General features: G+C 39.0%; 1 protein-coding gene across 15 annotated transcripts in view; it reads right to left on the bottom strand.

Moving 5' to 3' along the window:
* COL24A1 (collagen type XXIV alpha 1 chain) overlaps positions 1 to 23,961 on the bottom strand; it is a 159,128-nt gene that overhangs the window by 24,197 nt on the left and 110,970 nt on the right. For all 15 annotated transcript variants that reach the window (XR_009962346.1, XM_062606484.1, XM_062606483.1 and 12 more), the window contains 17 exons: positions 23,284 to 23,337; positions 21,353 to 21,406; positions 20,529 to 20,582; positions 13,865 to 13,918; positions 13,522 to 13,566; positions 13,361 to 13,405; positions 12,436 to 12,489; positions 8,866 to 8,919; positions 7,894 to 7,947; positions 7,625 to 7,678; positions 6,700 to 6,753; positions 6,001 to 6,108; positions 3,835 to 3,888; positions 3,245 to 3,352; positions 2,852 to 2,905; positions 2,036 to 2,089; positions 705 to 761 (listed from right to left, as the gene is read on the bottom strand). Coding sequence is in view for 14 of the 15 variants with exons in the window: in XM_062606484.1 (XP_062462468.1) it covers positions 705 to 761; positions 2,036 to 2,089; positions 2,852 to 2,905; positions 3,245 to 3,352; positions 3,835 to 3,888; positions 6,001 to 6,108; positions 6,700 to 6,753; positions 7,625 to 7,678; positions 7,894 to 7,947; positions 8,866 to 8,919; positions 12,436 to 12,489; positions 13,361 to 13,405; positions 13,522 to 13,566; positions 13,865 to 13,918; positions 20,529 to 20,582; positions 21,353 to 21,406; positions 23,284 to 23,337 (1,011 nt within the window). In the remaining variant the exon portion in view is untranslated. The remainder of the gene's footprint in view (positions 1 to 704; positions 762 to 2,035; positions 2,090 to 2,851; positions 2,906 to 3,244; positions 3,353 to 3,834; positions 3,889 to 6,000; positions 6,109 to 6,699; positions 6,754 to 7,624; positions 7,679 to 7,893; positions 7,948 to 8,865; positions 8,920 to 12,435; positions 12,490 to 13,360; positions 13,406 to 13,521; positions 13,567 to 13,864; positions 13,919 to 20,528; positions 20,583 to 21,352; positions 21,407 to 23,283; positions 23,338 to 23,961) is intronic.

Raw genomic sequence — 23,961 nt, 5'->3', positions numbered from 1 at the left:
GTCATCATTACAGGGATAGTTTGGCTGCAGCAGAATTGGCTAGAGTCTCTTCTCTAATGTGTTACCATAAGTAAATTAAGAACCTAGTCCAGACTCTGTCTTCAGTTACATCAGGGTCTTAGAAGTCCTGCCTTTTGAGAAGGTGGGGTATAAATATTAAGATTAATCTGAAGATAAATTGGCTGTACAAGCATTGTTTCTGGCACAAGCAAAGCCTGAACATGAAACACTTAATACGATTTTGAGATGGCTTTTTTTTTTTCCATGTGTTTCTAATTGCTGCAGAGAGATACCCTACATAGGAGTTCAGTAAAAAAAAGGTTACAAAATGCAATTCTCTCTAAACCAGCTAAACTAGCTTTGTAGTGATAATGAAATAAATCAAAACACAGTTCTGGTTAGTAAAGCAATTAGGTACAATTCAGAATAAACAGAAAGGGAAAAATTCTGTTCCAAAATGTGCTGGTCTAAACACAGACTAACGGCATTAGTGTAATTAAACACAGGGCACATGCACTTACACAGGAAAAAGCACATGACTGCATTTTTCAGAGAGGGATTACTGATCAAAGGACCATCATTCTGCATTTTTGTACAAGGGAGTACTGAGTCCTGAGACATCAATACAAAGTTTCAGGAAGAACCTGCCCTGCCTCTTGTCTTCAGAGGCACTGAGATATTTTTTTTGAGAAAGAAAGACCTACTGGTTCACCTATGGGCCCAGGCGGTCCAAGGACTGTGTTGTCTTCACCTGGGTAACCCTAAAACAAAGATATGCATTAAAATACATTCGCTCAGAAATTCAACCTCATCTACCATGCGCATATGCTCAAATGCTAATAAACATGCACAGAGCATACTTTATAGATGCTAAAAGTAAATGTGATGATTATGGTTTTAATACAGTGGAAATGATAACTCCATTTTTATATGCACATAAGCTTCCCTAAAACATTTAGGATTAAAAAAAGCTAAGTATTTGCCCTGTTCTCAAAGGCAGCTATAAAAAGTAAGTATTTGAACAATGTCCATGTAATCATTCCTTTATTTAATAAAAGAAAGGATAAACAGGATATTTGACAAAAGGAAAAAAAGAAAACTTCTTCCACTGTTTTGAGAAACATGCATAATAAAAACAAGTGTAGAGAAGACTCCAACACTCAGCCTGAACTCTGTTAAGCTTTAAATATGAAACAACTGCCATCCAAACTAATAGACAAAAAGTTATCTCTTCCAGATGATATTTACCAATATTTAATGCGAAGAGGCTCATGTCTGAAATACGATTAAGGGTTTCCCAAGGGCAAAGTGCCTTTTCAGAAGTGACCAAGCAAGCTAGACACCTAGCTCCCAACAATTTAGTTTTCAGTTATATCAGAATCTATTTGTAACATAAGCCATTCATTGCTTATTCGTAATATTCATTGCAAAACGGGTCCTAATACAAGAATGTATTTCCCATCAAGTGCAATTCCAAACTAATCTTCATGAAGGGAAAACCTGTACCTGCATGGAGCCACACAAACTTCAGTCAGCATATAAATTTGTATGCAGGATTAGAGGCTTAAAAGAACAATAGTGAATTTGACACTAAAATAGCAGCACAGAGGCAACATTCTGCCCATAACATTTTATATTAAGCACAGACCTTTGTACATCTTAGTTTGACTTTCAGCAATATCTGTGGGTGTACTCACAGGCTTAAAGCTACAAAAATACTTTGCTGGTTTCACAGTGATTTCTGTCTGCAGCACTCACTAAGGGCAGGGGTGCTATCTGCTACAACAGAATGCGTTTCTTACAATGGATACCTTCTGTTTAGAACCTGAAACATCTCAACTGCATAATTTGGAACTCTTGCTCTGAATGATCTGTTTCCTTAGTTTTGCATCTTGTTCTCATATTTTTTCACAATACTAATAAATATTGCAAATGGTGTTTTTTGCTGCATGCTGTGGAAAACAGTGAACATGCAGGAACATTTTACACTTTGAGTAATTATAAAGGGAGAAGACAGTATAATCCATCTTTATACCTTTTCTCCTTTAGGTCCTGGAGGCCCTGGAGGCCCTGGAGCACCTTGGTGTCCCTAAAGAAGCAAACAAAACAAACATTAATTAAAAAAAAAATTATTTAAGAAATAATTCTCAACTTTTCTTTTAGCTGCCTGTTACTATTATTTTTCTGCTGCTTGCTAATAATGCTAAATAGCAATGGGGCACAAAATTAATGGGCCCAGACAGAAAATGTACTGTGTGCAGGAAAAGCTCTGTGCACAGTGGGAAACCAAAGGTTCTGGCAGGGTTTGATGCAGGTGAGGGGAGCCAGGCTGGCTCTCTTCAGGGCTAAGGCCACTGATGGGGTTTTCTGTTTGGTCTTTAAGAGCAGGATTCAATCCATCTATGATAATGACCATAAATTATTTTCCAGTGAAAGCCACGATATCTTTATGATCTTCAACTAAGCTCATTCAGTTTCTGTTACTGAAATAGAAACTGCCTGGTCAGATAGTAAGCAGAGGTGGTGGGGGGTGCTGAACAATCTTTATAATGGATAGCTGTAGTAGTCTTATAGGAACTTTATTCACAAGGGGTGAGATACACAGGACAAACAAGAATTTCAAATCTGTGGTAAAAACAACTGCTAGTGAACTCACAAAAACCAGTCAACATAGCTTAAGACTAGTATTTCTGAATGGGCAATGCCATGCCATATAAACATATGTGAGATCTGACACTCCAATAGATATTTGTGTATTCTAGGTACAGATCCCCATGATATCTGAAATTATTTAGAGTACCACAAACTTACTTAGGGATGTGTGTGTACATAAATTCAATAAAAAACTCACCCCATAACCTGGAATTCCTGGCTCTCCTTCAGGTCCCATTCCTCCTAGGTGTCCCTGTTAATGGAATAATCAGTGATAGAAAAATGAGCTCTCATAAAATGTTACAACAATGCTTACTTTATAAAAAGTTATGAATTGGAAAAAGCTTCAAATACTGAGATTTCAGAGCCACAGACAACTTCTTTCTTAGGTCCAACTTCTTTTGGTAAAGAATGGATTTGCCATTGGCACGCATCAGGATGAACAGGCTGGGAAAGACATAGCCTATATCTCCAGCTACATCAAAAAATATTTTTATGTGCTATAGCTGTGACTTGCCTCTTCCCTTGGAGAGACACAATTCTGCTAAACCAGAAATACATGAGCTCTTTAAAAAGCATGTTTTGTACGAACCAAGGGGCCTCGAGTTCCTCTTGCACCTTTGGGACCAATTTCTCCAGGCTGGCCAGTGTCACCAGCAGGTCCAATTTCTCCAGGAGGGCCAAGCTGTCCCTTTTCCCCCTGTTGGTGTTATTGTATTGAAAAAAATAACAGATTGATACGAAATTTCAAAATGCAGCTTATGCTTAACCAAATTGTGTAACAGCATTATTTAATAGGAGTATTACATTTACATCTATATTGACATATGCATTTACTATAGTTCTTGGAATGCCTGAATCTAGAACTCTGCAGTGAAAAAAAAAAACAACAGCTAAAGCCTATTACTTTTGTTTTAGCCAAAGGTTAACGTTATTTGACAGAAGCAGAAACTTATGAGTTGCAAAATCAGATCCTGATACAAATTTAAACCTCCTAAGGTCCTGAATGTTATTGATTGCAGAATGATGACAATTCTGATTGCTATGGCTAGAAAGAAAAAATATTGGCTTGAAGCATGACATAAACCAGGGATAGACTTTGTACAATGGGATTATTTTGTAATGTAAATTTGAGTTTCAGATAAGAGGAAGAGAATAGGGCAAGAGAAAAAAAAACACCACCTTCTTTCCTAAACGGCCCCTCTGACCTGGATTTCCTGGTGTCCCTTCAGGGCCCTGTAAATTTATTAGAGAAAAATACATGATTGAGAAAGGCCTGGAAACATGTTTAAACTGTGCTACAAATTGGATAACTAAGCAAGCTTTTTGTAACGCAGAGAGGTGGGAGGAAAAAAATCTCATTAACTGGATGTGAGCAAGTTAGTAGGACTGTTTCAAGCTAAAGCAGAAACAAGAGGGAAAGCATCAGTTTACCAAACTAGTGAAAATGCACTGAAAATAGGGGACAAAACCCCCCCAGTAAATCTTGTCCACCCTGAAAGTATTACTTTAGGAATAACATTGCTTCCAGAGAACCACTGGATTTAGATAAATACAATACACAACCAAAGAAAAACTAAGATGGCTGTGCAGATGAGGGGCGCTACAGCCCTGCTGCCCTCTAGGTCACTTCAAAACCTGACCGTCCCAGTGTGACCACTGCTCACTGGTTTCAATTTATCCAAAAGCTCTGTGAATTAGAGAGGGTATTTTAGCTTCAGTTTTGGATAAAGAAAGATATATTGGTTTTGGTTTGGGGGCTTCTGGGTTTTTTAAGTTCTTGTGGTGATAGGCTGGGGTAAATATAGTTTAAACTGATTTGTGAAGCTTATTTGTTGTTTTGTAAGTTTTATTTAAGGAAAACGTAGTATTACTCTAATCCCAATAAAAGCCTTATAGAATTGATTATAGGAAATGGATTTCCACATTTATACCTGTTTAGATCTGTCCACATCCCCAGGAAGACAAACCAAAACCATTATGTGAACACTCCCAGACATTGAATTGCCAGACCCACCTGTCTCACTGAGGCACAGCAGCACTGCTGATGTTGTTTATGGTATACAACTATAACTACACACAGTGCAGATATGCCAGGGCTGAGCTGTTTTATGATAATTTCAATATATTAAACTTTCAAGCTTCTCCAGAATTGCCAAAACAGAAAAAAAAAAGTCAGGGTGATACTGCATCAGAAACAAAAATTGTTCTGCAGCACACACTAAGTGTGCTGACAACTAAACCAGCATTTTTTTCATTCACTAGTTCAGTGTGAAGAACCCAGGATTAAAGACAGCAGATTGTAACACTGATGCCTAGAGGACAGAGCAGGCAGTGCTCACAGCCACTGACAGCTGGCTCTCCAACTGATGTTTACTCAGGCTCCATCATAATGTAAGAGCTACAGCAAAGGCAGCCAGAGGACTGTGAATGAGAGCATGATGATTTTTGGTAAGAGAATCTGATGTCTGACTTAAGGCTATATAATGCTTTGGAAACTGTGCTCCAGAATATTAGTTTACATTAAGAAGTTGCATAAAACTTCAAAAATCAGCAAAACAGATTTTATAGATGGACTCCAGCTACTAGGAGTGATGTCAGAATAAATACGCAAACTGATCTAACAATGTTGACCATGGATCCCAATGCTTGTTTACTGTTTGACCCGGGTATGCTTGCTGCCATTTCTCTCCACCTGCAATCTCTTGAGTTGTCTGTGGCAACTGCTGCTCTCATGGTATGTTTATTTAATTCCTTTCACAGAGGTGCCACAATGAAGTTAATTAAAGAATAAATATCTTTTAGGAACAAAAAGGAATAATGAAATTCCTTCTTCGTTCTCCTTATTTTTTTACTATATGTAGCCCTGGGACAGTAAACAAAGTCATGAGTAGGGAAAGCTATACAGAACGGAAGATCTCACAGCACATTTTATGGCAATCTTGCCAATTTCTTTGTGTGTTTTTAAAATTTAAAGAATGTTCCAATACCTTGAGATTGCTCACAGTCTCCAAATGAAGGTGACGATAGAGACTAATGACAGAATATTGCCTGAAGAGATCTAAAGTGAGAGGCTCCAGATTGTGTGGTGTATGTGTCTGGATGACAAGTGGTGAGGAAGCACTATCTGTTAAGAGATCCCAGATTTAAGATAGGAAAAACATTGGCCTTCTCTCTCTACCAACCCTAAAAAGCTGAACCACTTAAAAAAGGAAGGAAAACCAATTTAAAGATGTTCATTTCTAATTGCACCAGCCCTGCAAAGTAAAAGAAGCAAGCAAAACTAAATGGAAAATTATTGGGAAAAGCAAATGTACAAGAAGTCCACTTCAACCTGAAAACACTTACAGGAATGCCCATTATGCCAGGCTCACCAAGGGGTCCAGCAATTCCTGGTAACCCCATCTCTCCTTTTTCACCACCTTCTCCAAGAAGTCCCTGGTCTCCTGAGTCTCCCTAAAACAAACGGGAAAAAGAAAGCCAAAACAAAACCCCAATTTAGTCAAGCTTCTGCTCTGGAATTACTTATTCTTGAGAAAAGCGAATTCTGAGTCTTCAGGTTTGACAGAAAGCTCCCTAAAGCTGATGGGAATTTTACCAGTCAAATTGATGTCAGGGTCCAAGTTAGGGAATTTCCATCTCATTCATACATTTTGGCAGCCAGATTTTGCCTCACTCACCATGTATGTCCTCTGGGACATGCCCTGTCCTGGTACCTGCCACAGTGCCTGGCACAGCACTGATTTAATGCAGGGAATGGAGCAGCCTTGGGCTTATTCTCTCCAGCATGATAGTCGCTACAGAAATAAGCTGTACTCAGTTCTCCAGCTTGCATTTCTGTGTCAATCCATTCAACTTTGCAGCCCCTGCAGAGTATTTATGTGCCTAAAAGGCACAGGAAAGCCTATAATATATAGGGCCTCCTATGTTAAAACTAAATGCACTCAACTGGCTTCTGTTGATCTGGTGAAATAGGAGAAAAAGAAGAGACTTTGGTCCTTAAGTTCATGTGACTGCTTTGTATCTGTTACAAAAAACTGCATGTACCTTTGAGCCATCCTTTCCTTGAACGCCGTCTTCTCCTGGGGGTCCTGGTTCACCCTTATGAAAAGGAACAGGTAAAGATACTGGTAACTTGCAACTTTTGATGCATATAGTAAAAAAGCAAATATGAACTGCCCTATACTAAACGTAGTATTTCAGACACAGTGGTATGGTTAAGTCCAGAGCACCCACTGTGGATCAGTAACAGGAATTACTCTTCTCTACGGACAGGCAGGACTACTAAATGCACCTGGTTGGAGATTTTGGGCAGGAGGAACACACAAATGCAAGGAGCTGATTGAACAAGAGAGCTCAACAGTAATACATATGTCTGAAAGGATATGGTTTATACTCTTTTAAAAGTGTCCTTGATAAAATCTGTTCCTAGCACTTTAAAAGGTTTTTTCAGCCTTCAAAGGTAGGCAACTTTTGGGGTCAGATGAGGGGGGTAAGATGCACAGGAAGAATAAGCCGCAGCACAAATGGTTAGTAAAATTAAGCTCCTAATAAGCCATCCACAGCACCAGAAGCAGATCAGCTGCTTTAGATGCTGGTACAGAGAGATTCCCTGCTCTGCTGAGACTATAATGTTCCTATTATCTCACCTAGACTGAGTATCCATACAGAGCAATATCGTGGGCTGATACCTTAACAGCTGGGCTGGACTCCCTTGGATTTACCTTCATGCTCAAAGCCCTCATTCATGTCCCTCAGGGACATAAGACATTTAGAAATATTTCAACATCAAAATCAACACTCTCTTTACCTTTCTACAGTATTACACATTTTTATTTTTTAAAAAGAATATCAGAAAATAGCTTCTTATTGAGCCTTTCGGCCAAGTCAAGATTTCTCAACCTGTATTTCTGACACATTTGTAACATACTTCCCTTCCCTTTAGGGAAGAAGATTAGCATCCATAGCTTACCCTTAAACCTTGGTCACCTGGTTCTCCAACTTTTCCAGCAGGTCCTACGTCTCCCTGAAATATCAAAATTAAAATAAATCACTGGATTTTAAGGGAAAATATTCTTAACAATGAAAGGGTTTACAGATAATTCAGTCATCACGACAATATTCCTTAATTGCTCATTTCCCATGTCACTACCTACTTGGCTAATGAATCAGATGACTGATTTGCTTTTATGGAAATCTGAAAATTTAAACAGCACAAGAGAGAATGATTTCAACGTTTACCTTTGCACCTGGTTCTCCCTGCAGGCCAGGTTCTCCTTCAGGGCCAGGAGGTCCCTGCATGGCACAAGAACTACTGTTATACACAGTCACCAATAATGATTTTGCAACCATCAAACACCACAGCCAAATCGAAGCACAAAAATGCCATGAGCCACTGGGAAAGAATCATGTCTGAAAAATCAAATTAAGGTAACGCAGTTCTTTGTTCTTACAAGAGCCCAAAAGAAGAAAAAGAAGGAGAGTATAGGAAGAGTTCAAGGACTGCACTGTGGGTCAGGAATGTATTGAAAACTCAGCAATACAACTAAGTCTGTACCTTTCATCATAAATTAGTAGCAAGCTGAGCAAACACCATTCTTTTGTAAATTTGACTGACAATTTCAACACTGTTTAGGCTTGGAGCCAAATAGAGATAGCCTTTGGAGAACAAAGCCCTTTCTGGAGTCTTCAGCCCTTAAAGACTTAATGGTATCAGATTGCTTCTTGTAAAGTTTATGTTTAAACCTTTTTTTTAATAGTCAGAAGACTGGATTGTGGGTGACTGAAGAAAAGCATTTCTTTGAGGAAGCCAGATCTGTTCCGTTCTAAGTGAGCTCATCCCTCAGTTACTTCATTACAAATGTGGCTAACAAGTGCTGTCATATTTCCTTCAAAGCAAAAAGTAGAAGCAAAAGTTAGCAAGATGACTGCCCGCAGCTGCATTTCTTCCTCTCCCACTTGCAAGGACATATGATTAATGCTGTTCTGCTGTCTAACTGCAAGGAGAATAGGGCTTCCAAAAAAAGCTCAAGTAAACATTCAAACATTCACCTTTGAGGTGCAGATGTCATGAATGTGCACTCAAAGACAGTGCTCATTTTTCAAGTAAGAGAGTCTGGAAGGTTGCAATAAAAGTAGTTTCTAAACACACTGTCCAGGCTTATTCAGCTGCTGGAGTGTTTACAATTATGATAGAAATTATTAAAAGCTCACCTCAAAACCCATTTCTCCAATAGGGCCAGCTTCTCCAGGTTGTCCTCTTAGACCCTGGCATTAAACAAAATTTTGGATGCATCATTCAATTAACATTAAATTATATTGTCTAGTCTTGACTTTGTGTCTTCAGAATTCTTGCAATTGGCATGAAGAACTGTATTTCATTGGTTTTACTCCTGAATCCAATAGTGTATACATGCACCTTGGTGGTGTACAGTACCAGAGACCTCACTGCCAACCCTGACACACTGAAATGGACTTCAAATAAGAGCAGAGATTTCTTTTCTTTTAGACCAAAAGTAAATTATTGTCTAAGCTAAGCTCTCCTCTTGATTAACCGAGACATTGTTTAATTAAGGTTTGTTAAACTGTCTGGTTTGCTTTGTGGAAAATCCTACAGTCTGGTATGGAATTAACTGAAAACAACTACTGTGTGCTTCACTGTGGATTTAGCAATGTTTATACAGAACAACCACTGAGGTGTAATGGACTAAAGGCTGGAGCCTTTTGGTAATATTAATAACTATACTATAAGCATTTTCTTACCAACCTTTCTGTAATTAATAAATTCCTTGCAGTAACATGTAGTGTTTGAGAGTTTCCTAAAGCAGCATGCGCAGATTCTCTGCACATGTTAGATTGTCCACCTCTGCTCACAGAGTTGGATTTGTGCACTGGTGGGTAGAAGTTGCCTGAAACAGCTTACACCTCATTCCATAGCCACTGTGAATGTATGTCAAGACAGATCAACCCTCTGGATGTATCCAATCTTTGAACTTTCAGAAAGTTCACATTTATCCCTTTGGGACTCATCTGCGTTTAAGTACATTCTAAATTCAAAACATGTTGTTGATCTATTACTCTCATGTAAAATAAAGATACTGCTACCAGTATTTATCGTAGAGGGCTTTTACACAAATATTTATTCCTTTTTGTTTCACTTCCTCTTACAGACTCCACATATGGTTTTACTCCTCCTGGTAACTCATAACATGAGTATATTCTTCCCTTGTTACAACAACGTAAATTGTGTATTACTGAGAGGGTTTCAGCAGATGCATATATTTTACCCTATAGCTTTGGTTAAGTGTAACTGAATTTGCATTTAATTTCCTGTTCAGAAGTCAGCTGGTCCTAAACTAAGTTTTCTGGCTTTCAATTGCATCAACTCCATGGCATTCCACTAGGCAAGTGTCACAGAGCTTAAGTTTGATTCATGAGTCAAGTATTTCTTCATAGTATTACTATGGAGCTATACATGCTGGATTGGTGATGGAGCTTTCCCCTGAGACTTTCAGGGAATTTCAGAAGCCAAAAATTTATAGCAATGTAGGGACTCCTTTTAACCATTAAAAAGAGGTAATTTGCAAAGAAAGGTTTTACTGAAATACCTGACAAGTAAGTTAGAGTATAACTTAGATAAAGCGTGTTACTACAAATAGTTCTAGTTGCTTCCATTTTTTGCTTCTGCACCAACAATTAGGGGTTTTCTCCTCTGTGGAGAACCAGTGACAGGGACAGAGAAACTGCTTCAGCAGCTGTCTTTCATGTAGTGACCAGCTGACAGAAGATGAAATCAAGCTGCTTGGATGGGCAAATTAAAGAGTCACACGTTTCAGTCCATAACAGCTTGTATAATTTTTGTCACTTTTTCCTAGCTCCATAGACCATTTTCTGAAGACACTTTAATCTTTCATCACTTGAAAGAAAAGATACCCTCTTCAAAGGCTAAGCTTTACTTACTTCTGACACTGCACATTTAGATTCTAAGATGATGAGCCCAGCAGAAATGTAGGTTGCTAAAGAGTAGACCACTTAGATTAGATAAGGCTGATAGTCATTCTATATATAAGAAAATTCAGATTTGACCAGAAAATGGCAGGAATTTTATGTATAAGCCTTGCATTTTAAGGCTCTCAGATGTCACAACATGAAGATTAGAGAAAATAAATGGAAGCGATAAAGTGACAGAAATCCAATAATAACTGTTAGAAAATACATTTTCTGTTGAAACATTTTGCCACTCCTACAAGTTGGCAGCTGTCCTGGGTTCAGCAGTAGCAGTCATGTTTCTCCTTCTTGGTAGTTGGTGCAGTGCTGTGTTTTGACTTTCGGCTTGGGAACAGAGCTGATAACAATGATGTTTTGGTTTGGCCAAGGACTTTGTGAGGCTCATGCTCTGCCAGGAAGGAGGGGAAGCCGGGAGGAAGCAGAGACAGGACACCTGACCCAAGCTAGCCAAAGAGGTATTCCATACCACAGCACGTCATGCCCAGGATGTAACTGAGGGTTACCTGGAAGGGCTGGGGGACTGCAGGGTTGGAGGAGGTATCGGTCAGAGCTTGGTTGGGCTGGGGGAGGAGTTATCAGTTGGCTGGTGGTGAGATGTTGTATTCTCTTCCCTTGTTATTTCCTTTATCATTATTATCATTGGTGGTAGCAGCAGTGATTTGTGTTATACCTTAGTTACTAAACTGTTCTTATCTCAACCCGTGGGAGCTGCATTCTTTTGATTCTCCTCTCCGTCCCTCTGGGAGTAGGGGGAGGGAAAGAAGGGGGGGGGGAGTGAGTGAATGAGTTGCCTGACTGGGTTTAAACCACGACAGCAGCTCAAGTGAAGTAGGCAATTATACCCAAAGGAAAGTTTACCAAACAAATACCAAAATAAATGTTGGTATTTTTCTAGACCCCAAAATGTGCAATGGATTTCTGTAAGCATGTCAACCTATGGCTTAGTAGAAATAATATTTAATAATAATAGAAATAATAATAATAATTAGTACAAATAACATGCTTTATAGCAACAGTTCACTTTCAAGATTTGAAGTAACTATATGTAATATGAGATGCAAAATAACATTTCAGAAGTTTGACAACTCTAATAGATTTCTGAACTATAAACCAGCAGCTTTCTCCCAAGTACCCCTAGGACAGCACATCCTCTTTCACTGTATTTATTTAACCTGATTTACCCCCAGAGAAAGCGATGCAACACTATTCCTCTCATGGTTGCATTTTACAGCACTTTGCATATACTTGGCTGCAGACTCTGCATGAACGTCTGTTACAATATTGGCCACATAAAAGTGAGTGTGGCTTGAAATAGTAACAATCAGAACAAGAATCCATCCAGCAGAGAAATGTCTGAGGTTTATTACAGCAGCCTCTTTTTCGTTGAAAATTCAACCTGCCAAATAGATGTGGTCCCTGAGTTACTCAAGAACTATCCTAAATTTTGCCCCTCAAAAATACCACCAGTATCAGTATTGGCACATATTGACATAATCCATAAAGTAGATGTCTACCTCGATGCAGTGTAAAGCCACATAATATTGTGGTCCAGCTTCTATCACACTCTCTCATGCTGTGAACCCCTTACGTCAGTGCTTCTGAACACGATTAACAAATCTCCTTATGAACAAGTTAGGCTAAGCAAAGGAGGCAGACCCTAGGCTTGCAGTTTTGCAACAATTACCCCACAATTCCTATCTAACCACAGCTTGAGTTACCAGGGACGTCTGTATAATACGTGGAAAAATTTTTAAGCAGGCATAAGGATCAACTTACTGGCTCTCCCATTGGTCCCCTGTCTCCTGTGGTTCCAGGAGGCCCAAGCAAACCCTAGAAGATTAAAATAAAATAAAAAAAAAAATCAGTGGAAACAAGCTGTTTCATATTCTGCAAAAAGCCACTTCCTCTCTTATTTCTCCTCACTCAATAACTTGCTCAGAAAGACTCAAGAAATATGTGCAGCCCTTTCTTCTGGTTGGTATGCACTGCCACATTGCTAGTTCTTATGGCAGGTGAGGGAGCTCTGAATAAATCCTTCCTCAGTTTCTCTTACGTAGGGATGGATCTTGGCCGACCCACCATTTACCAGTTCCTCATTCTTCTTCTCAGACTCATGCGCTGCTTGTGTGAGAAACTAGACTTAAACATAGTGTTATGAGTGTTCTACCCTGCAAACTGTGTTTGACATGATCAGTAAGATTAGAGCTGTTTTCTTTCTGCTCAACCTGGCTCATGGCATCTCTGTCTTACACTCTTCTAGAAACTGCAGCTGTAGGAGTAATAGAGCAGCACCTTGTACTTTGCAATAAATGTACTAATTCCCATCTATTCCAACCTAACAAGGTTTTGCTTCATTCACTTCTGTGTATATAAATGCACCTAACAGTCCTACTGAATGAAGAGAAACGAAAACCCATTGTTTCAAAGGTGAGAGGCAACAAGCTCCTAAATCTGATCAGATACTGTATTCTGTAGACCATCCTTCATGGAAACCCTGGTCTTGTAGCAGACTACACTATGTTCACACTCTCACTTCTGCCCCTTATTCTTTATATGAATAAATGCAAACTGAGCTGTCAGAGTTTTCCAGCTGCTCTAAAGTAAACAAATTCCCTCATATTCCAGTGTTAAACAAAGCGTGATGTTTTGTGGAATTGCTTTTTTTTTTTTGTGTAGAAGTAGCAGAGAATTTCATACTCACCACTGCTCCCTGATCTCCTCTTTCTCCTGGATTTCCAGCTTTACCCTGGTCAAAGAGAAGCATTTAAAGACAATGCTGGATTCAGAAAATTTACAAACATAGCTCAGAAATTAGTAGTAACCGTGGTAAGGCTTACTACAAAGACTGGGTTTGATACTTACAATATACCCAGGAACTCCTTTCTTCCCTGGATTGCCTCTTTCTCCCTGATAAATAACCAACAGTGCGTGAATTCTACATGCATTTCCTAGATAAGCTACGTACAGTTGCTGTCAGTTTAAATACAGGGTAACTGCAGGAAGTGCAGATTCAGGCTTAGATGGGCTTTTACCATAATAGGGAATTACCTGAAGAAGGCAGAAATTCACAAATCTCCCAATGGATTAAATGGAACTTTATGGCTTCTGACATGCTGGGTTGTTTTTTTTGTTTCTTTCTTTCTTTTCTATCTTATCTGTTATGGTCTCTCTAGATGTTTTATTTAACATTAACCAATGAACTCACCTTAATGCCCCGTGCTCCTGGTTCTCCTGGAGGACCATCTAGACCTCTTGGCCCCTGAATAGTGAACCAAGTGATTTGGAATATTAATTATGCATTATTTGTGGTTCTCATCAGGGCGATGGGAACATTAGGGGAAACACATTTTGCTAGCACAAAAACCAATTTTCACTGTAAGTTAAGTGTGAAATAAAGTTTCAAAGAATAAAATAAATTCTTGGTTTGCTGAAATATGAATATAAGAAGAAATATTGTTTGTAAACAGAATGTTCAGGGTCTCTGTTGGTGCCAGCTTGCAGGCTGATACTTTCTACTCTCCTTTTCATGCAATTTGTATGCATGTAACAGACACAATTTAGATGCACACTGGTTATATGGAGCATTTTCTTTAGAGCATCAAAGTTGTATATGCAAAAATCCAGCTTGCTAGTAAGACTGATAAACAAGCAGATAAAGTTCTTCCATTAGAAAGTCAGTTTGAGGCGATATTAAAAGCAGCTTCTAATCTTGCATAATGAACTGCTCTATTGTTAGATTAAAATCTCTCCTGTAAACTGACTTTATAATAAATAGATGAGTAAGATAACCCGTTATATTACTGTATTACAATATAGCAAATATTTATTGACAAAACATTAAAAAATGATTAAGACTGGAAATCTAAATCTATTAGTGATCATTAGTAAATGAAAAATCCTTAAAAGACCATGAGAAAAATGGAAAAGAATATTTTATCCATGCTGACATAGAAGGTTATTTCTGCATTTCTAAACACCATGACTGTTTTGGCATAGAAAACCTGTTGTTAGCAACCTAAACCGAAAGACTACTTTAAAGCAAGAGCCAGAGCCAGAGCCAGGCTTTTTACAGCAGTATCTAGTGGGAGGATGAGACATTAACAGCTTACTTGGTGGCACCTGGGCTGGAATCAGAAGGAACTAGTACACTGCTAAAGCACTGCCTAGAGGTAAATGAGCTGCATTTTTCCAGGTGCTTTTCTGAGTTGTGGAGAACCTTATGTCTTGGGTCATGGTTTATAATGCAGAGCAAGCAATCATGACTGATTTCCAGACAGTTGCAATACTGTTCTAACAGGTAATAACAGGGGTTTGTAAAATGACTTTGGTGGAAGCACATCTGATTTTTGTACATTACCTCAAAATGTCCCTCAAAAATGTATGGGACTTTCATGTCTCCCTTGAATTTTTGAGACAAAACTTAGCATAAATCTGTTCTCTCTGACTTGGATTTACTGATGCACATGCAAACCTCTGTCAGAACAGGCAGTGAGCACCCACACACTTCCTTCTGGAGCTACAGTGAAAATATCTGACCGCTAACTCAGGAACAGTGTGTATTCAGAATCATTTAGGCTTTTCTCCTGAAACGGAAATCTCTCAAGAAAAGGCCTTTCCTGTGAGCTGATACATAATAATCTGGCCCTGCAGAGCCAGAAATATCCCACAAGAAGCTTATCTGTCAGCATTTCAGCACTGCTGCTTCTGGCCAGCAAGAGGGAACACAGGAACCATAGGAAAAGGAAAGTCAACAGGAAGGGAAAGTTGTCTGAATACTTTTGATACCTTAGTAGTTTCAGACACAACTTTTGTGAGACAATCCCTGAGTTAGCCTGGCTACCTTTCTTCTTTTGGTCTAAGCCAGGACTGAGTATTTACATATAATACATAAATCATATTAACAGATAAATTCTTTGAACACTTGTGACTTCCTTTTAATCACAAAGAGGGTTATAGCCCATAGTTTGAGAAAGAGTCCTGTTACGAGACTGCACAGGATTCTCAGTCTATTATGCACACGACACACTAAAACCTTTCTGCTAGTCACACAGCTCTCCCACTTGAATGGGGTTCACACCAACTGCCCAGTCATTAGGAAGGGTATGACAACTGATTATATCACTAATAATCAAGCTAAAAAACCTATCGTTCAAAACACCAACCTTCTACTATATAATTCTGAATTAAAAACAAAGTAACAGACCAACATGATGCTCAGATTCTAGCTCTGGGATGTGCCTACCTTTAAGCCAGTCACAGAACAGAACACAGGAATCCAAGGGAAAGGCAGTTCATTATTCTAACAAAAGCACACCATAACATTCCTATAAATAGTGTGATGGAACTCACTGTTGGCCCATGTAAATTGCATCTGTAAATGTCCTACTATAGCTAGCACAGAATGAGAAATACAAATGATTTGTCTGCTGTTACTTAATTCAGGTTGCAAAAGAGCTGAGCAGTAAAGCTGCCTAATGATTGCTGCTACTACTTTTTTCTTTGGCACAGGATCAGCTTTGTTTCTAAAATGGAACACATCACATGAAAACCCTAGGATGATAAGCTGAGAAAAAGTTCATCCAAGAAGGCAAGAAGCACCAATTAACTCTTTGTTCTTTTTCATCCTGCCTCCTAAATGGAAGAGCGAAAATAACACGAACATACTAGACAGCTACTTCTCTTGTTTGGTGGTTGACATATTAGAAAATGACATCAATTTTTGTCTCACTTCCTTTGAATAATTAAGACAGATAAACACACTTGGCTACTGATGTATCACAAAGCCACTGGTTTCACATAACCCTGAAGTGCATATATTTTTCGAGGTGCCATATTCCCTGCCTTTAGAGGTATGAAAAATATCACTCATTAAAACAGTGCTGATGCCCTCAGGTAACTGAAGTTCTTCATGCCAGTGCACTTTTTACTGCTATTGAGCTTTAAAACACCAAATATGAAACAATGGCTGCTTACACTGCTACCAGTATGTCTTCCAGACAAATGTATTTCTTCCTTCTACTCAGAGAGAGAAATTCCTTCTCTTAGATACAGGTATTTCCACCTCCCAGAATGTCATTCTGCCACTGCAGTATCTACAAAGCAGTCTCCCTTTGTGCTTTCGTAAGATTAATACTAAACAGTAAAGTGTGGGTCACAAAAGGGTGCAACCTTCTACACAACTCCAGCTGAAGCACATCATGTCTCCAGCACAACCTAAGGAAGCTCTCTTGTTAGCACTATGGTCAGTAGCACATCCCCCCAAATCCCCTGACAGTGAGATACTCCATAGACTCTTAAAACAGCCTGGCTTCAGCAGGCCAGAACTCCTGGGTGTACTGGAGACTGAGCAGCTGGATGCTCTCAGGCAGAAGTAAGCTGCTGGTAATCTTGGATGTGAACTGGTTGCTGAGAGGTCCAGAATTTATGAGATGAAGGAATTCTACTCTGTGACAGTACAGAAGCAGAGGGTCAGTGCTCCTAAGTCTTCCTGCAGATACCAGCTGTGAAGATGGGATATGTTCTTGTTTCAATATACAGCAAAGGGAAATTTCCATATGATTCTATTTAACTTCTGTATGTGACAGTGGTATGCATTTTTCCATGGCCTGCCACACAGAGCTCAGGGTTCTGACACTTCTCTTCCTGAATCCAGTGATGACAAACCTCAGCTTTCAGGGCCCCCAAATATTTTCCTTATGCTAGATTCCACTTTGGGTCTGATATTCTCATCTTGAAAGCAGACAAAATTCTCACTGGCTTCAGTGGGAGTTTCTTCGCAGAGCCTAAAGAGCTGGGTCTGCTCCAAGACCCCCTTTCGTGAGGATTCCCAGTCATGCTGGATGGAGGCAAAGTCATAAACCACAGCACCAAACTGGGACTTCCACAGAGGTTGGGATGTTTGGGATTTATTTTGAGTGATCTTTAATTATAAGCAATGTACTCCATGATGTGTTGCCAAAATCACAGAGACAGACTCCCTCAAAGATTCCTCAGTTGGCAGAAGATGTGACACTCCTTAAATAAAAACTATCTTCTACCTTCAGAATAGAATCTAAATTAAAATAAGACATTCCCCCATAAAAGCAACCACCAGGTAGCAGATGGTTCTGGGAGGGAGGAGAGCCTACAGGGGAGGACTCATGTTCATGTCAGCAACTTGGCTTTGAATCCAGCTCTGGTGATGTTGGCAGATGGACTTGCCAAGAAGGAAAAATCAGAGAAGTTTAGAAGGGAATGCTATGTTCAGAGGAATTAAAATGTACAACCTGCAATCAGTACTAATTTCAGAGACAACTATTTACACCAAATTACTTTTGAGCTAGCCACCTAACTGACAGCATCCTACAGGCCACCAGTCAAACTGAAACTGGTGGACCGACAAAGCCCAAGGGATTTTCCTTTTTAGGTGAAGCTCAAACATCAGCATCTTACAGTGAAAAAAATGGGATATGTGTACTCCTCATCTGATGTCACTGGCTTGTGTGTCCTGACTGAGCATAACACTTCAGCATGTATTTCACTTTCAGACATGCTCCTACTGAAATCACAGAGAGGTACAGCAACCATCTGTTTCATTGAATCAGGCTTCCCAAGAAAAAGTGCTACCAAACTGCTGCTACTTTTCAGCCTCACAACTGCTTTGCATTTCTGGTTCGATTTACATTTTCAAACCTGCCTGTGAGGCAAAAAGGCCGTTTTTCCCTTTGCTCCTCTAAACCAAAGCAGATTCACACTCCTGTCAGAAGGCTGCCTTAGTTACTAACATAGGGCTCCCAGGAGCCCCTAGAGTCACTCTCCACTGAACAGATTTGTATAAGCACCTCTTAAACACTTCAGGAACTACTTCTCTGCCAGCTGATGCTCAGGTGGGATGCTCCTGCTTACACCAATTCTTGCTAGCTCACTGTGCTTATCAATGGGGGTAGATTCTTACTCTCTGCAGCTAATTTAGGCTTCTCTTTGAATTTTGTTACATATGTTGCACAAACAAATATATCTGCATTTCATTTTTGCCTGATAAACAGCCCTCAATAAACTCATTCTGGGCACTGGCAGATTACATATGACATACTCAGTTCAGAAAATAAGCAAGTTACCTGAAGAATGTGGAAAGCATTTTTTTTTTTTTTTTTTTTTTTTTTTTTTTTTTTTTTTACAAATAACTCCTTATTAAATTGTCTGTTACAAAAAATAGCAAATTAATTCCCCAGGAAAAAAAATTAAAAAACCTATTAAATAGGCTTTTAAAAGACCATCTATTGTAAGGGAAAAATGAAGACTGTTTACCCTGATAATGGCAGGTATGTGCTTTTCCATGAGCTGCTGAGAACTTCTTTAATCCTGAAACCCAGACTCAGACAAATCTCCTTCTGATAGGTACTTAAAACTTCTTGTACTTGTCTGAAGTGTACGCTCAAATCTGCTTCACCCTTTTAAAGAAACTGAAGTCTGGGATAAATTATACTCTTATGCTGAAACTACACAACAAAAAAAAACCCAACCATTGCCAGCTGGAAAACTCTCTAATACAGGGTAACCCAGAATCACTACTGCAGACTTTTAAGAGAAATGAGACATTTCATATGCTAAATTTCATAAACTGTTCCTACAAACTGCACCATGAACAAAGAGCTAAATTAAAACAGATTTCTGAAGAGGAGGAAACCATACTAAAGAAGAAAGACTCATGTGAAACATGTGAAGTTTCTCCCATGAATAATCCTGTAGTGTACTTTAAAGTTTCTAAGCATTGTATATTTCAAGTATACCTGATATTCAAAATATGGTCTCAAATATGGTATATTAATAATCAAATATGATATATTCAGAGATATTATTTTGAATATACTGAAAATAGAACTTTTTACCTGACCCCAACAGTTACTCAATCATGAAAAAGTAATACAGAAGAACATAAAGTTAATAAAGTTTGTATTACTAAATTTGCTAATCCCAATATTTTCTAATCTAAAATCTTACTTTAAATGCAATGTGTGCTTCTCAAGTACCCATCTTTAACCGGAGCGACACCTCCAGAGCTTACAACTTTTCAAATTTTATCACATATTTTCTTCAAAAACATACATATCGTGATAACAAAGGAGGATAAAGGAAGGCTGTAATTGTACTTTGCTGAAGCAACAAAGGCTTCTGTTTCCTACAACAGAAAGAAACCAACAAAACAATCTCACTGACAAGCATTCAGGGAACTCATCATGAGTAAGCGGTAAGCACTGCCTGATGCTAATGCCAGCTGTGAAGACACACCGGTCCAGCCACTGGTATGAGTTGTACAGGTCTCATAGGAAGCCTGGATATGTTGTCAAACTGCTAGGTAAGGCTGATGTTAGATGGGTGCATCTTCACTGCCCTTTTCAACAAGCTCCTTAAATCCAGTAAGAATAGGCTTGCTCATGCTGCAACCAAACCCATCTGTACTATGAAGTGGCAGTGTTTTCCTCAAGTCACTTTGAGCTCAGACTGCAAAAACATGTCCAAAAGAACTCCATACAGGAAGTACAAGTGATTGGAAGATAAAGAAAATAGTCTTAAAATACTGAAACAGAGCAATGGTAGCTATAAATGCCAATATTTGCATGTTTATGTATACAGAAAATAAGGTTAGTGTTCTTTCTGTCTGTGGCCCTGTTCTCAGCTGACATCAACGGCATTTAACTGTAATTTGAAGAAAAATGAAGATTCATATTGTTTCTACATGGAAATGGAAGTTTCATCTGTCTGATTTAGTACTGGCTTAAGTCTGGAGGACAGAGTTCAAAGAAAGCACCTGTACATGGGTCACACATCAAATTCACATTAGCAACACAATAATCTCTGCTCAAGTAACAGGAAACAGCAGTATGACTTACTCTTCTTCCCTTAGGTCCCTGCGGCCCTGGTGGTCCTCTTGCCCCAGAAGGTCCCTGCACATCAAATAAACTTCTTATTCATTGCCTTCTATACACAGATTTCTGAAAATTACAAGGCTCATGCACAGTGACCAGCACTCAGTGCAACCAATACAAATCAATACTTTCACTCATGGTTCAAATGCAATCAATTGTGTTAGTACAATTTAGCTAGAAAAATCTAAATAAGAAACTCTATGTAACTTTTTTCTGAATAAAAAAAAAAAATAATCATGATATGAGACTGTTGGATAAATGACTTCTATCCAACACCCAAAAACTGCTAAAGGATACTTATATTTCAGCAACATTATGTTAAACCCCCCTAATATTTTCTGATAGAAGATTCAGTTTTTTGTTTGTACTGAAGAGACATATTAGCTGAATTATAACACAATTATACACAGCGAATTAGAATACAATTTGGTTTTGGTTAAGAATGAAACTAAACACAAAATGAACATATTTAAATTATATTAGTCATAAAGTAATTAAAAATAAAATTTTTGCACAATTGCAAACCACCCTTAAAAAATCTGATTCTCCTACTTGTCTCAGCTGAGTACTTGTTTTAAATAGATGAGTAAATGATATAATTAGTTTTCCTGTTCCTCATGGATCACCCTGGTAAAGAGCGGATGAACAGACTTTGTTTATGGATAACTTTTCATGACAGTTTTACAGACTGCAGTAAATACTAGAAACTGTTCTTAATTTCATCAGAGCAAAAAGACAATTTGAAATTGGTGCACTTTATGTCAAACTAAAGAACATTCTACACCTACAGGTAATCCTTCTGGCCCCACAGATCCAGGGCCGCCTGGAGGTCCTGGGTAGCCCTAGAGTTGAAACATAGGAAAGACAAAACAGTTTTAGCAGAACTGTTATTATAAGAACAATAAAAATTCAGTTACTTCCCTGAAAAAAATTGAGGTAAGTTAATAAAGCATTTAATCTTGCAGAATTTATTCCCAAAATTTTGTTTAGAAAACAGATATTTGGATATATCACAACAGTCATTAAAACAACTGTCCTGCTTTCAGCTGGGGTAGTTAACTCTTTCTGAGTAGCTGGTACAGTGCTGTGCTTTGTGTTTAGTGTGACAACAATGTTGGTAACACAGATGTTTTAGTTAGAGTAAGCACTACTTAGTAACAAGCCCAGGACTTTCAGTCTCTCATGGTCTGCCAGTGAGGAGGGGCACATGAAAGTGGGAGGGAGCAGACACAGGACACCTGACCTGAACTAGCCAGAGGGATATTCCATACATAGAACATCATCCTCAGGATAAACTGGGGGGACTTGGCCAGGAGCCACTAAGCACTGCCTGGGGGGACAGGCTGCGTATCAGTCTGCAGGTGGTGAGCAACTGACCTGTGCATCACTTGGTTTCTTGGGATTTATTCCTCTTTCACTTTTTCCTATTATTGTTTTATTGTTGTTGTATTTTATTTCAAACTGTTATACTCAACCCATGGATTCTACATTTTTCCAATTCTCCCCATCGCACTGGATGGGTTGGAGAGGAAGGGAGGGAGCGAGTGGCTGCATGGTACTTTGCTGCTGGCTGGGGTTAAACCATGACAGCAACTAAGAACTTTCCCCACACACAGGCACTAGCTGACAGGGATGTACCAGAACAAAAGCTGCTGAGTTCTACGTGAATTTCAACATCCTTAGGTGAAGGCTCTGACAATGAGAGAGTCCACTGAAGTGGATTTACCTATGGCAATAAGCATTACTAATAGTTGAAAAAAGTAGTTAAGATTGGATCCTATATTAATAAACCCCTTATTAATCTCCTCAATGAGATTTTTTTCATGGATCAAATGCAGCTGGTTGATGATAAATCTAGATTAGAGAGATTTAATGAGGCACAGAATGCTTAAAAAAAATATTGTCCTCTGATGCATGGATCATTGGTCTGCAGCCTGAGGGTAGTTGGGACTCTTTCTTGCCAATGGATACCCCAATTCCCCACTGCAACATACTCAGGCCTACATCTGTAGCAAAATGCAGCACATTGCCTATAATCTCTGTCATCTCCTTGTAAACAGTTAAGACTTTAATTGTTCTCTATACATTCTAGAGCTAGCTTGCAAACACACAACAAAACCCTACTAACTTTTCCTTGAGTACTTCAACACGAACTTGACAACAGGCATGTGAGTAGTATTTTTTACTTCTGTACCATATCAATCTACCTAACATGACAATGGCTTCTGGACTGCCTAATGCTGCATGTAACATTGCAAGCTGATTTATGACAAGTGCCATTGTTGGAAAGCCAGTCCTCCGACAAGAGTGGCACACAGGGATTGTTTGGGTACTGCTGCACAGTAGAATTAGACATGATGATAGTTACCAGTCTGTTCATTAAAATAACTTCTGTTACCCCAGTATACACAGGAGATTGTTATTTTACTTTCCTTCCCTTACTTGTCTCTTCTTTCAACTGTGTTTAATTTTGTAGTGTAAGGCTGCTTAAAGCTATTCTTCAAAAATGTAGTTGCTCTGCTGCTTCATTCAGTGGGTCACTTTGCAATGTCACAGATGGGATGAAGCTGCTAAATAAGACTTACTAGGAACAATACATCATAAATACTACACTTTTCCATAAGGCTTGCACAGTCAGAAGGGTGAGAATTTATTACTGTTTTGGAAGCTAAAGTGCATTTGTATCACACTTATGGATTCTACCTTACTGGCAACTTACCATGATACCTTTCTCTCCAGGAGGACCTACTGGTCCTGGGATTCCTCGCTCTCCCTTTAACAAAAGGATAAAAAGAAAACAACAGTTAAGTGTTCTTTCTCTGACTTGTTCCATGTCCACTGAGCCAGGCATATCTGGCCAACAAGGGTAACCTGAAATAACAGCACCCCAGCAATCCAAGAGGTCTTTCATGAATATTGTAGCCTGTAGTCTACAAGAGATTCGTCACTAAAGGGAACCACTTTTTGCGGAACATAACACCACTGGTTCAGGGACCACCCTTCACAAACCGTGCAGAGAACTGCTTTTATTGAACTTCTGCATTCCATCTTACAAGCCCACCTACGTTTTGAAAAGATGGTAAAACTGAGTTTCTGTGCCTTCGCTTTTCCTTGAAGTCTGAAGAGATCTGGTACATCAGCTCCTGCAAGCTGCAGTTAGCAGACCCCTTTTTCTCTCTGTTGGGTACATCACGTTTACAGTTATGTTTTTAATCCATCAAATTCACCACGGCAAACAAGGAAAGAAGAAGATTTTGTTCCTCTCTCCCTCATTTCTTCAATATGTGTTAGGAAAGCACAGCTCTAATAGGGAGGCCAGCCCTTCAGCAGCTGCAGAAGCAACTGAAGTACGGGAAGTAGGAAAGGGCTCTTTCTTGTCTTTCAATTTTTTTTACCT

Source organism: Pezoporus occidentalis, unplaced genomic scaffold (assembly GCF_034315485.1).
Source record: "Pezoporus occidentalis ecotype Australia unplaced genomic scaffold, CSIRO_AGI_Poc_V1 ctg97, whole genome shotgun sequence".
In the NCBI taxonomy this organism is placed as follows: Eukaryota; Metazoa; Chordata; class Aves; order Psittaciformes; family Psittacidae; genus Pezoporus; species Pezoporus occidentalis.
The sequence above is the reverse complement of the archived record's forward strand: the minus strand, read 5'-3'. Positions and strand labels throughout refer to the sequence as shown.